This window comes from Misgurnus anguillicaudatus, chromosome 19, assembly GCF_027580225.2.
Source record: "Misgurnus anguillicaudatus chromosome 19, ASM2758022v2, whole genome shotgun sequence".
NCBI classification, from domain to species: Eukaryota; Metazoa; Chordata; class Actinopteri; order Cypriniformes; family Cobitidae; genus Misgurnus; species Misgurnus anguillicaudatus.
In genome coordinates, this window is record NC_073355.2 from 33036273 (window position 1) to 33050475 (window position 14203).

The window sequence follows — 14203 nt, forward strand, 5'->3', positions numbered from 1 at the left end:
TGAAAAAAATGATTCATTGAATTTAATCCGTTTTTTTAAGGTAAGTGGTTGCAATCAATTTATTTAAGCTACATTTAAACAAAAAAGATTAGTAAGGTAAAATAACATATAAAACTTTTGTTTAAATGTAGCTTAAATAAATTGATTGCAACCACTTACCTTAAAAAATTTATTAAATTCAATGAATCATTTTTTTCAGTGTAAATAGTTTTCAGTTTTTTGTGGCATGACTTTCTTTTTCGTGTCATTTTATGTATGTATTGTTTTCTCATAGTTTTTTTCCTATTTTGTTACCATTGTCGCTTGGGGTTGGGGTTAGAATCACTTTCTGTTACATTTTTAGGCATCCTAACCCAAACACCAACTCTAACCCCAACTAAGCAGAAGAAAACCATGTAGAAACCAATACATAAATGTACATCCAAACCCCAAATCTAACCCCAACCCCAAACGACAATGATTTAAAAAATAGGAAAAAAATACATAAAATGACATGAAAAAGAAACTCGTGCCACGGACAAAAAAACTATTTATGTAATTCATGCTGAGTGACACAAAAAAGACATTCGAGCTCAAGGCATGAAAAAAAGTTGAATTTCGAATAATTTAAGCACATTTTTCGTGACTATAACCAAACTTACATTTAGATCATGTTGCATAAGCCCATTTAAAACAATCTCCAAACAATAATATCTGAGTAATCATGTATTTTTTGCCTTATCAAACCTTTCTTTGGGGGTTTCATTGTTGTGCGCATAAGAACAAGGGAATTATGAAGGATAAACACCTTGTGTCTTATTTTACTACGAACAACAACTGCTGCCCATTCTTGCTTTGTGTAGCCCTGACGTCTGTCATTCAGGCACCCGAGGCAGCCGCTCACTAACAACAGTTCATGTGGAGAAGTGTCCACCTGTTCACTGTGAACCTCTCTCGCTCGGACAGGCGGAAAAAGAGCATCTCAGGTTCCTATGGAATAATCTATATCTGGGATGTGGGAACTGCTTTTACTCAAAATGTGCTTTACAAAGAAAGGTTGTTAGATTTTTGTTTGGCACAGAACACTACTGGTCTGAAATCACGTGCGTGCTTTTCCATTGAAGTATATGGTAAAATGTAAACGCATAATAAAACCTACATCCTTATGACATTTAAGAGACTTTATATCCATGTATGATGCCAGTTGCACCACTGCTATAAAAACAACATTGTTTATTTAGAAAAAGCACCAAATTTAAGCGTCATTTGTTATCGATAGACCACAAATCGCTTAGTCATTGTTTACTAATGTGACAATGACGTTAAAGAAGTTGTGAATCGGAAGTAATTTCTCCAAAAATAATAAATTAAGTTTAACTTGCAGATAGTACTGCTGTTTTGCTTGTCCACTTTACCAACATATCTACACCGTTATTGTGTTATGATCCTGTATATATAGTCTAGACAGTTTCATCGGATGCATGTGCGGTGACGCGATACGTGTCTGGTTCAAATTTTACTTCTGGTTTCAGTTTTTTTTAATGGCCTGACTAGTTGCTAAATTGAACTCTTGAACAAATACCTCGTCGAAAATAAAAAAAATTTGCTTCCTAGGTAATCTATGTGTTGTTTATTTTGCTTGTTATATAAAAGACTACATTCAGGGTTTCCACAGGTCCTTAAAATCCTTGAAAGTTTGTGAATCTGGGGGAAAAAATCCAGGCCCTGGGAAGTTTTTAAAAATATACATACATAGATACAGGTCATTGAAAGTGCTTGAATCTATTTCATGCAAGTTTTCTGGAAAAAAATCCATATTATTCCCTATGTAGTGTAGGATAATATCATAAAAATTCTAGACTTGAAGCACACGTGCTAAACTGTTCATTTTAAATGCTTATATCTTCTGTATGCGAATGTTGATTCATAACAAAATGCTTTTTTGCATAGTTACGCATGCAACTGTTGTTCCCTGAGAAGGGAACAAGACGCTGCGTCTCCCTTGCTATACTTCCTGCGTCCCTGTAACGCCGTCTTTGGCAATATTTCAGATAACGATATACTTCCAGGCTCCCGCGTCACCCTGTCTTCGTCATTAAGCCTCATCATTGGTTGAATTTGTTATACACATTTAGACGTCCCCAAAGTGTCACCGCAGTGACGCAGCACGAGTTCCCTCGAAAGGGAACTATAACAATGTATCTTAAAATGTAACACAATGTAACCTTGCTCTCAATTGAAATGTGTCCCCACATTTAGTTCTTGAATTTTGAGGGTATTGGACCTGGAAAGTCCTTGAAAGGTCCTTGAATTTAAAGTTAACTGGTGTGGGAACCCTGTAAGTTTAAAGTAATTTGTTGTTATTGATTCTTAGCAGAGTTTGCCGGAAGTTACGTGTTGACCACGAAAGCCGCATGTTTATGTTGTTACTGCTGAAACCATCTATACCAATGTATTGTTTGTCTGTGTAGATCAAAAGCATTACATTTCAGAATAAAAAAAGATGATAAGAAATAGTTAAGCAAAAAATTACACTTTATTTATTCATTTAAACTCTAACTGAATTTTTCCTTTGCAATAAAAGCATGTGTGACAAAGATCTAAAAATAATCTGTGCTATGTGTCAATACATTTATTATCTTTGTGTGGACTGACATTTATATAGTTAACTTAAAATATTCTCATTTGCTCCTGATTAAATTAATGTAGGAACATACTTCAAAATGTCATAAAAGACGTGTACAAAAGTAACAAAGGTTTCATTTCTGAGTGATTTTTTTTATTTAACTGCCCTTTTTATCCATTTTAGTTTAAAAGCTAAAAATCTCATATAATCGTATATATTGTAACATGCCTTTACTCTTCCAGACAACAGGACTGAGATCCAGACAGAAGAAAACTCAATATGAGCTCCACAGAACAAAAAATCCAGTAAAAATCTGCCTCACCTCTCACATTAATGGGTTTAATTCTAGGATACATTTCCCTTCCATGCTTTCAGCTCTGGTGGAAATCCCAGAAGCCCTTAGTGAATCACTTAAGACAGTAGAAGCATGTGGTCTCCTATAACTCATGCTATATCTTTCCACATCTAGAGTAGATGCAGTGCATTCAAACCCTTGCCCGTGTAACAACATGGCTTCTCCTGCTCTGGCTTTGATGTCCTCTTCTTATCGGAGGTCTTCATCCATAGGATGCTGCTCCTCGCCCAGATCCAGGGACCCGGGGCTCTCGGGGGTGCCCGCTTTCATGTTGTTCGGCCAGGAGGACAGAGCTCTTTTCAACATGTAGGTATGTGCATAGTTCTTCTGCTGGAAAGCGTGTGCAGTGTTGAGAAGACTGAGCCTATGTTGTTTATCTGACACGTTGCCTTACAAATCTATATTGACAATATGATGGCATTGATGAAAGTATTGTTGTTTAATAGAATAGACATCAATACTTGTGTAGGAAACAATGAAAGAGAAATTAAGACATGAGTGATGTCATTTTTGTTGCTGTTTATTTAACAGGTTTTTTTAAATAAAAAAGTGTTCATTCTTTAGTGCTCACCCTTCAGAAATTAAATATTAAATATGTTGTTTTTCTTTACCAGAGCAATAGAATAGAATAGAAATAACTTTAAATTAGCCTAAAAAATTAAACTTTAGTAATTAGTAATTCCTTCTGGAACCATCTCAGCATTGGCACACATAGAAAACAAGCTGATTTGTTAACTGGCTTTTGTCTTTCTTTCTGTGCTCCACATGAGGGCGGTATTAACTCATGTGAACTGCTCTAAAATCTGCTGTCGCTTATTCTAAACCTACATGAGATTTATATAAATAATACATAAAATACAAAATAATACAAAAATAAAATAAATTGTTAATATAAGAAAAATAAACAATTAAATTTACATACATTAATAATTCAGTGTAATTTACCCATGCATAATAAAGACATGCATATGACATCAAAATTAATAAAGAAATTATTTAAATGCTGTACATACACAAACTGCAAAAAAAAACAGAAATAAATAATACAACTGGTTCAGTTATGCTGGTGGCATAAGTCTCACCATGTCTGGAATAAATTCCATCATCTGGTCTCAGAAAGACATCTATTAGGTTTATATTCGACAAGCATTATCTGCAATGTATTTAAGACATAAAGTGATTTATAATTAAATAATAGCACTTCAGAATCAGTTTTATATGTGACTGAAAGTAGTTGTATAGACTTGAGAAATGGGATGACGTGGGAAGCTTTTTCTGTTAGCATTCTAGCAAAAGCATTCAGGATGTGTCGAATTCATTGAAAGCTGAAAGCATTCAGGACTTGGTTTTTGCACTTTAGACCTTTTGTGGGCAAGATATTGCACTTGAGTGTTCCATCCACCATGTGACTACTTTTTTTAAGTGAAGAAAATTATGGCACATTCATGTAGTGAGGCTACAATCGCTTACACTTTAAAAAAAATAAAGGGGTTTAAGAGGTTTCTCACAGCGATGCCACAAAATAACCATTTTTGGTTCCTCAAACAACCATTCGGACAAAGGTTCTTAAAATTGATATTGCTTATTTTTTACATTCTGAAAAATCTCAACAACAAAAAAAATGTACAAAAAAGGTACAAAAGTTGTCACTGTAATGGTACATATGAAGACCTTTTTAAAAGGAACTGTCCCAGTGACAACTTTTGTACATTTTTTCTGAGAGTGCAGTACAAATGTTCTTCAGATGTTTAAAAGAAAAACAGAACATGTTAATATTTGACCAAACAATGGGTTAAAGGGGCCATGGCATGAAAATCTGACTTTTTCCATGTTTTTCCACACCTAGAAAATGTGAAAAGATCATAACAGTTAAGTTTTGGTAAACCATTCTCTACAAGCACATGAAAAAAGGCTGTTGAAATTTGGCTCTTCTTATGATGTCATAATGAGTTCTTATTTGCATTTTAAAGGACACACCCAAAACGGCACATTTTTTGCACACACCTACAAAGTGGCAATTTTAACATGCTATAATAAATTTTTTATATGGTACTTTGAGCTAAAACTTTACATTTGTGCTCTGGGGACACCAAAGATTTATTTGATTTCTTAAAAAAGTCTTGTGACATGGCCCCTTTAAAACAATAAATTTCAACTTTCTTAACCCATCGATGGGTTAAAAAAATAGCATTTTCTTAAAGGGACAGTTCATCCAAAAATGAAAATTCTGTCATCATTTACTCACTCTCATGTTGTTACGAACCCGCATAAATTTCTTTGTTCTGATGAACACACAGGAAGATAATTTGAGAAATGTTTATAACCAAACCGTTCGTGGACCCCATTTACTTCCATAGTAGCCTATTATTTTTTCCTAATATGAAAGTGAATGGGGTCCACAAATGGTTTGGTTACAAACATTTCTTAATATATCTTTATTTGTGTTCATCAGAACAAAGACATTTATACAGGTTTGTAACAACATAAGATTGAGTAAATTTTTTTTTTTTTTTTTTGTTAAAGTATCCCTTTATGAGTGTACAGCCAAAAAAGGTGTCCTGAATATAAACATAGCAATGGCAAACCAACTTGATTAATGTAATTTTGTAGATACTGTGGTTTTAATCAAAGAGGACCTCGAAACGTTCTGTCCAGCTTGACGGTTTCTATAAAGATCGATAGAAAAATCTTTATAGCGGCTGTTTTAATGTTAAGATGTGGTCTGAAATCTGATTAATACTTCAAATGGGCAACAAGTCTAAATGGCCACTTGAGTTTGAGTTTAGAAATCTTTTTAGCTGATTCGCAATGATCATGTCGATCATTTCTACAAATGGAAAATGGAAAATGTCTGTAGTTGTAGTCTGCAGTTTTGAAAGACACTGGAAAGATGCCTGAAAGAAGAAAGCCATTTACTATTATTACAGTAATAGATCAATGTCTAGACAGTTTGTGCGCAGTGTGTTAAAATGGCAAGCGGATGTTTTAGGATGCTGCGTGGATTCTTTTGAGTTCTTTGTTCTCGTTTTGTTAGACTATTCGTTTCTATTTCATATTAGTGGTTGTTCAGTGTGGGCTTTAAAATGAAGTACAGTAAACAATAAAAACAAATCTGATTCTAATTTTGTGTTATTAGCTAATACAAATTCAAACGTTAAAGTCATCATAATCCAGATAATCCCATATACATAAATAACTAAAATGTAGTTTTAAATTTTTTTACATAAAAATCTAAATATGTTCGTGAGGTGCTGCTATTAATGACCAGCAGGTGGCGGTGTGGTGCTGCCGGGTATAAGATAATGACAGGTGTTGAGTCAGGTACGTTGACGGGGAGAGAAATTCAAGCTCAGTCTGTCTGTCTCACCATAAACATTTCAAACATTTCTCCAGGCCCTCAAAATGCGTTATAATGCACACTATTAAGATCAATGAATCATTATAATTACTCTTACACTAAAGCGGAAAAAATAATCTTGAATTTGCCAATGTCAAATGCTGGCTTGTGTTTGACCTCTCGACCAACAATAAATCCATTTTGAATTGTAATACATCATGTTGCGAAACATTGCGTCTCTGGGACATGTCTGAGTTTGAGTAATACATCTAAAAGTCTTGTTGTAATGCATAACGTATACCAGCCAATAGGCCTACTGTACAAAGCTTATACTGTATCGTTTATTGCACCACATTTAACAGAATTAATTCTACCATGGAAATACACACACACATGATCATCCGAAGAGCGCACAGAGGATCTCGTCTTATGCGTATGAATGCTCTATTCATTTTCCATTCCTGTTTTCATCCCTAGTTATTCACAAAACATTGCTTAATACGGTACATTAGAGAACATTACGACCCTAATCAAAATGTGCTTTGTGCTGGCGCCCGTTACACTTTGAGCCACTTGGCACTTTACGCCACTCTTTCCATGTTAGGATACTTTATGGCCTCCATATTCCCTCAGAATCTTGACGTTAAAATTATTAATAGTTATTATTAATTTATTAAGCTATTTATTAATATTATTAAGTTATTATTATTTATTTACATTAAACGCCGATATCATATTAATGTAACCGGTTTCTCACTGTGAACGTGTCGTGCGTAAAAGTCCAGTGCGCCATCAGGACATTAGTGAGCTAAACTCCACCTGGGGACATAGCACGTTGATGATGATTGTGATGATGATGATGATAATAATATAGTCTAGTAATAAAATACTTACCTTTAAAATGGGGCATAGGCTATTTAAACGCATCGTATTCAGCGTGCGCAGGGTGCGAGCGCGCAACTGGCCGTGCGCATCGTTCTCTACCATCACCACAAGCTTCTCGCAAATAATACAAGGGTTCTTCATGTATGTATTTGTATTTTAAAGGTTTATAAACAAAAAAAAATCAGTTAAAAATTATGACTAATGCTCTAAAGGCGCAAACACGATGATTTTTTTATTTTTCAAATTCTTTAGATTTACCTAATTTAAAAAAAAACTTTTAAAACTTTTAAACTCCTCGGTTGTTTAAAACTTATCAGACTTCATTCAGAATTATTTACTTTTATGCATTTGGTAAACATTTTTATCTAAACTTACAGTGCACCCAAGCTATACAGTTATATCAGTATGAGTGCGATTCTGGTACTCGAACCCCCAACCTTTACGCAAAAGCACTACTCTAATTGAGCTACGAACACGTTTAGGATATGGTGAAGTCCATAAACATTGCTATCCAGTTGGAAATGTATCGTGAAATACATCCACAGCCCGAATTTTATCCCGGAGGACGCGTGAGAGTTGGCAGAAGTTGGCCGTGTCACAAGTTTAAGTTAAAGTTATGATCCTACCTGAGACGTTTCTCAGGTTTCAGACAAGACGCCCGTGCGTAAGAGACAGCTGCCCCGGAGCCTGGACCTTCTCCCAGACGAGACTGAACCAACACTAACCTCGGATCTGACATTAAAGGAAAACATTTTTTTACTGCTGAACAAGGTAAAATGGTCGTCTTTTACTCGTAACTGCTTTAACTGGGTTGGTGCTAAGTTTACTGGTCTTGGCACTTGTCTTTGAACTTCACATGTCTGGTTGTCTAGAGTTGCCTTTAGTTGACACTCGATAAACGGGATTGAGATATTCTGTTGGTCTGAAAAAGTATGGCTACAAAATGTCACGACAATGCTGCTTTATTGCGTATTGCCATTTCTGATACCTGTGGGAAGGTTTATGGGTAGTTTTGTCTTTTGTCACCGTATAAGTTTTGGCTTGTAATGATGTTATTGGAGCAAAGTTCTTTTGCTGAGCTGGTTTAAAATGTTTTATCTAAAATGTACTTAGGCTACTGTTAATAATTTTAGCAGGTGCACTGTTTATTGTATTGTATAGTGACAATTTTTTACATACAATACTAAAGCTCAGTCTTTTGAACACTGCACACCTGAATGCGCTTTGTATTGCTTGCTGCTTGGATGGTGTTTCTCAAATCGTAAAGATGCTGACTACAGATGTTTTTCTTTATGTGACATTTTCCATAATCAGAAAGCACTTTTTATTGTAAAGTATGCTTATACTGTACAAAAGAGTAGCTATACACTCAGAATAAAAGGTACAAAAGCTGTCATTACTTAATATGGTCTCCGTATTTAGGTACAGATCTGTATCTGTGAGGAACAAATATGCACTCTTTAGGTACAAATGTGTCCTTTTCGAAAGGGTATCACTCCAGTGCCAGCTCTTGTACCTTTTCTGTTTTTTTATTATTGTTTTTAAATTTCTGCTTGGGTTCCTTTATTTTCTTGGTTTTTAGACATTGGAGGTGTTTAGATGATTTACAAGTGCATCTACGTACTGAAAGCTACATAAGCAAAGTTGAAACACAGGCATTTGTCAGATACTCATACAGACAGCATGGTACAAAACATGCGCTGGTGGGCATGAGTTGTGAGTCGAGGGGTGACTCATTGGATTTAGATCTACAGTAGTGTTGTTGAGTGAAAGCGTGTGGCACTGATGATATGCAGAGGTTTGTCGTGAGTCTAAAAAGAAAATCTGTACATCTCTATTTGTTGCCGTGGAAGATAACGGGTTTTAATGTGAATGAATCTGTGCTTGTTTACAGAGTTCCCACGGGTCCTTGAAAGTTTGTGAATCTGAGGGAACAATTCAAGACGCTGGGAAGTTTTTGAAAATATACATACATAGATACAGGTCATTGAAAGTGCTTGAATCTATTTTATGCAAGTAGTTTTCTGGAAAAAAATCTATATTTTTCCTTGTGTAGTGTAGGATAATATCATAAAAATTCTAGACTTTTTAAGCACACGTGCTAAACTGTTCACTTTAAATGGTTATCTCTTCTTTATGCGAATGTTGATTCATACCAAAATGATTTTTTGCATAGTTGTGTTTGACACATGAAAACGTCTCGGGTCACGTATTTAATTGTTGTTGACTGAGAAGGGAACGAGACGTTGCGTCTCCATTGCCATACTTCCTGCGTCGCCGTCTTTGGCAATATTTCAGATAGCGATATACTTCCTGGCTCCCACGTCACCCTGTCTTAAGCCTCATCATTGGTTGAATTTGATATACACATTCAGACACACTTACCCCTGGAGGCGTCTCCAAACTGTCACCGCAGTGACGCAGCACGAGTTCCCTTGAAAGGTAATTGTAACAATGTATCTTAAAACGTAACACGATGTAACCTTGCTCTCACTTAAAAAATGTGTCCCCACATTTAGTCCTTAAATTTCAGGGTATTGGACCTGGAAAGTCCTTGAAAGGTCCTTAAATTTGAAGTTAACAGGTGCGGGAAGCCTGTGTTTAACGCTTTATGAAATTAGAAAATTGAGCTTGTAGATTCAATGATATAAAATTATTTTAGTGAATAGTTTGATGAATTTTTTGTCTGCTATGTTTTACTGTAATTTTACTATGGTTATGGGGCTGTGCCAAGGTACTTTAATAAAGGATTCACCTGATCGAATTTTAGATCTGGAATTATCTGTTTCCTAAACCATATATTTTGGGAATGATCAGAGCTGAAAACTTCTAACTTTATCTCCTTTTCTTCTTCGCTTCTCTTCTGTTCTTTCTTATCACTTACAGCTAAACCATTTTTTAGGAAACACAGAGACACTACTCTCTCTCTCTCGCAGACTCTCCTCTTAGATTTGCAGATTCACATTTCGAAATTCACAGTACGGCTAATGTTATTTCATCTTGCTACAGGAACTCCATCTATAACTCAGTTGGGGGAGTTCCCTTTGATCTGGCCATTAGTGCCGGCATTCTGTCTCCACTTCCATCTCTCAGTCGAGATACTCACCTCAAGAGACATCCGGCTCTCTGAACTCTGTTTACAGACATGCTCAACTCACATGGTCTTATATATATATATGTATATATAAACAAATGTGTGTGTACGTGTGCAAGCGCAAATGTCTGTATGCGTCTTTGGAGTATCAATAGAAACAGATCAATGCGAACTATGTGAAGTTGTATGCATTATTACTGCAGTATTGTTTTAACTCACTAACCGATGTGTTGAGTGGGATAAGGACCGGCTTGTAAAACTTTGTCAGGGGGTTGTCAATTTGAGCAGTGACTTTGGCATCAGCTTGAAATTTTGCTTACCCTACTATACAAACATCTGCTAAATCAATCACCTGCTTGCTGGCTTGTAAGTTAGTCTTGTCTTTCATTAACGAATGGCTTCATCTACTGCACTGTGAACTAAGATGCATGATATTAAAACCCTCCATCATCCACTCCTTTGCCAGGTCTCACCTAAGCTTGCCGTATCCTGCCAAATATGTACTATATGTAAGAAAGCAAGACGCCCGGGGGGCTGGGTCACCCCCTCCGACCCACAGGCTTTCATAAGACACACAGATCAGGTTGGTCTCGGTCTCGTATTAATACCGGTCAGCAGACCAATCTCCATTTAAGTGCAGACCCTGGCTCATAGACGAGGCGCCTGCGCTGCTCATGAACTGTCAGCCTCGCTTGGACCTCTTCTGAGGATTTTGTGATCGTGCCTGATCTCAGAATCCTCAAAGACACCAGGGATGTGTGATCGGTTTGCTTCTTTTATTCTGCACATCTCAACAGTATTTAAGTTTAAAAATTACATTCTGTCATTATTTAATTCAAAAATGCCTCTGGTCTAGCTGGTGGATCAGTTTTTGGCCTTTATTTGGTCATTGGATGTGTAAGCGACCAGCTATGCCGTTTTCGACAGGATCAAGCTTGGTTGCGGATGAGTCAGTTTGACAACAGCATCATTGTTTGAAGATATTTTCCCCCGTTCCCTTCTGGTGGAATAGCCAGCTCGTGACATTTACAAGATGTTCAGGCTTTTAGTTCCTCTTAATCTTGGTTTAAATCTTAAGTATGTAAGGGACACTGGGTCATACAGTACATTTCGGCACTGAGAGGCAGGGGTGATGAAGTTTCTCACCACTAGATTTAATTTGTTTGCCCATCTATCTCATGCCCTGCACTGCGCACAGATCATCACATCTTCCATTGCCCTTCAGCGCTGGAAATCTATACCATGATTACTTAATAAAGGTGCATTACTGGTATACATTTCTTACTTGGAAACTTGAGATCTTCATATTATGGGTCATATTATGCCATTTTGCCAGCGCTGACATTGTAGGCACATTCATCTCTAGGTCATTTATCATTCATGTTTTTATAATAGTATACAGTGCGGCCCAGAAGTCTGATGTCATGGCAGTCCGAGGTGGTTAGTTCGGATGAATTTGTATACTATAAAAAGTAAAAGTCGGATCAACTTAAAAAATTACTTTAGTTGGTAACACCTAAAAAGTTTAAAGTGCCCCTATTTCATTGCTAATAAAACGTTATTTTGTGTATTTGGTATAATACAATGTGTTCGCACGGTTCATGGTTCAAAAAACACATTATTTTCCACATACTGTACATTTTTGTTGCTACAAATATACTGCTTTTCTCAAACGCTCTGATTTTGTATAAAACTCATCAATTTGAAAAGCTCTGTGTCCTGATAGGCCAGCTAATCTGTGCATAGTGATTGGCCTGAATAACTCTGACATCAGCCGGAAATGTGACGCTCCTGTTTGAAAGATTCGGTCATGATGCAATGCTAGCAGGAGCTAATTTATAGGCTGTGAGTCCAAGCGGGAGGAATTATGATAATTTCGGTCTTTTCTACATCACCAATCCCAGAAAGTAAACGGTTTCCTTTAATCCATTTGTTTGTTGTAGTCCAAAAAAAGAGATTTGTGTTGGAGACAAAAACTTGCATCGTTGTTTACTTTGGGGTTTGTACCTTTTGCATATCGTTAACATGTACAAACACACATTTACACACCAAAAGAAATGAAAAATCGGAAATCGGACCATAGGTGCCCTTTAAGTGGAAAACATTTTAGGTGAAAATTTTAAATAAATTAAAAAAAAATCTAAAACAATTTTGGTGTTACCGATAATTTTTAAGTTGATCCAACTTTTCACTTTTTCCAGTGTATGTTTTTGTACAATTTACCTTCGCTGTACATGTGACGTTGGGTCACTGTAAAAAAGTTAATGCAACTTAAACATATTAATTGACACAACAATTCAACTTTTTGAGTTAACTAAAATTTTTTAAGTTAAAATTTTAAGGCAACCAGGTAACTGACACTTTTAAGTTGAACCAACAAATAGTTTTTTACACTATCATTATTGTTTTTTTTTAATCTTATGTAAGTTTCTATACGATTCACTTTATACAAATCATACAATTTAGCCACAAAATATTTTTTTTTACAAATATATGAATTTACAATATGAATAATTATATTTTAATCATAACAAATTGCGTTAAAAACGTTTAAAGTCGGCATGAAACGAAAGTTGCCATTGTCTTATTTTCCCCGTGGTGATGTTTATCTGAGTGAAACCGGCTTCTGAAATAAATTAAGGTAGGGCTGGACTTAAATTCCTCAATCGAGATCTGATTGGATCGTTTGAAGTTGGGTCATGTTGCTAACTTCTAATCGCAGCGATCTTCTCCCAGACTCCGCCCACCTGCCATACCATATGACCGGAAGTAAAGAGAAATCGTTTCGAGGAGATTTGCGTTTTGATTTAAGATTATGATGGCACATGAATTTGAAAAAAAATAATAATGCTCACAAATAAGTCGTTTGTAAAAAAAAACACAATATTCCAAAACTAATGACAGTTTTTCATTTTATTTTCATGGTGATTTTAATTAAAGATTTAACATAATTTCAAGATTTAAAATTTAAGGAGGTATTAGAATTTCTTATTATTGGGTTCATGTCTCTTATTACTTTAATGATGACAACATGATTCAAAATTAATCTTGTTTGCTTTGGACTCAAGAAAATCTAACCATTTGACCAAAGAACTTGGTTAACTTGGTCAATATCTCACATTTTCTTATATTTGATTAGTGCCCATCACTCAAAAAAATGATTCAAGCCCTTCTTAGAAATGACACATTAAAATTGTGTTCAATAAATGAAAAATACCTCATTAAGAGCAATAAGTATATATATTTAATTAGTATAACACAAAATACATATGTACTATAATTTATTGATTTCTTTTTAATTGCGTTAACACAATTAGTTTGAGTTTGGGTTCTGGAAAAAGAATTTCCCAGCATGTTTTGCATGCAACTGCTTTTGGAGAGTAATTTTTTTTAATTAAGTGTCATTTTATGCATTTTTAGGTAAAGAGAAAGACTTTATAGTGTTTAATGTCTGTTTATCTTATTGATTTAGAAGCGTTTGTGTTATATTTTTTCAAATTGTTTGGTTATCATCGTGCAGAAGAGTGGCGCTTGTGGTTAGGTTGTGGATGTGACATATTTCTCTCAATGAGCACCGACTGTGTTAATGCCTGTTTGGAGATCAGTCTCTTCTCACATGCTCATCCAAAGTATCATATGTTATTATAATTAGCATGGTAACATGTGCTTATGCTAATTAGTATGATATAAAAACGTTTTATATAAAGTAACAGAATTGAGTTTTTCAGACTACACTACATTGAGTTATTCAAACTACGCTAAATCGAGTTATTCAGACTACACTAAATTGAGTTGAGGCAACTAATTGAGTATTGCCATTTACTTTAAATTGAGTTGGACTAACTCAATATATTTTTATTGTGTAAAGCAGTTAGGAAGAGTTAGGGGTACACATTCATATTGGATGGAAATCCTGCCCACAATTTT

At 35.4% G+C, this 14203-nt stretch overlaps 1 protein-coding gene across 3 annotated transcripts in view; it reads left to right on the top strand.

The window, feature by feature from the left end:
* Positions 1-3099: 3099 nt before the first annotated feature.
* Positions 3100-14203, top strand: part of scn4ab (sodium channel, voltage-gated, type IV, alpha, b) — a 49895-nt gene continuing 38791 nt past the window's right edge. The window contains exon 1 of one of the 3 annotated variants that reach the window (XM_055194475.2): positions 3100-3266. In XM_055194475.2, the coding sequence (XP_055050450.2) occupies positions 3115-3266 (152 nt within the window). In that variant the 5' untranslated portion in view covers positions 3100-3114. Of the gene's footprint in view, positions 3271-7747; positions 7954-14203 lie in introns of those variants that run through there. The other 2 variants (XM_055194478.2, XM_055194477.2) reach the window with 2 other exon arrangements.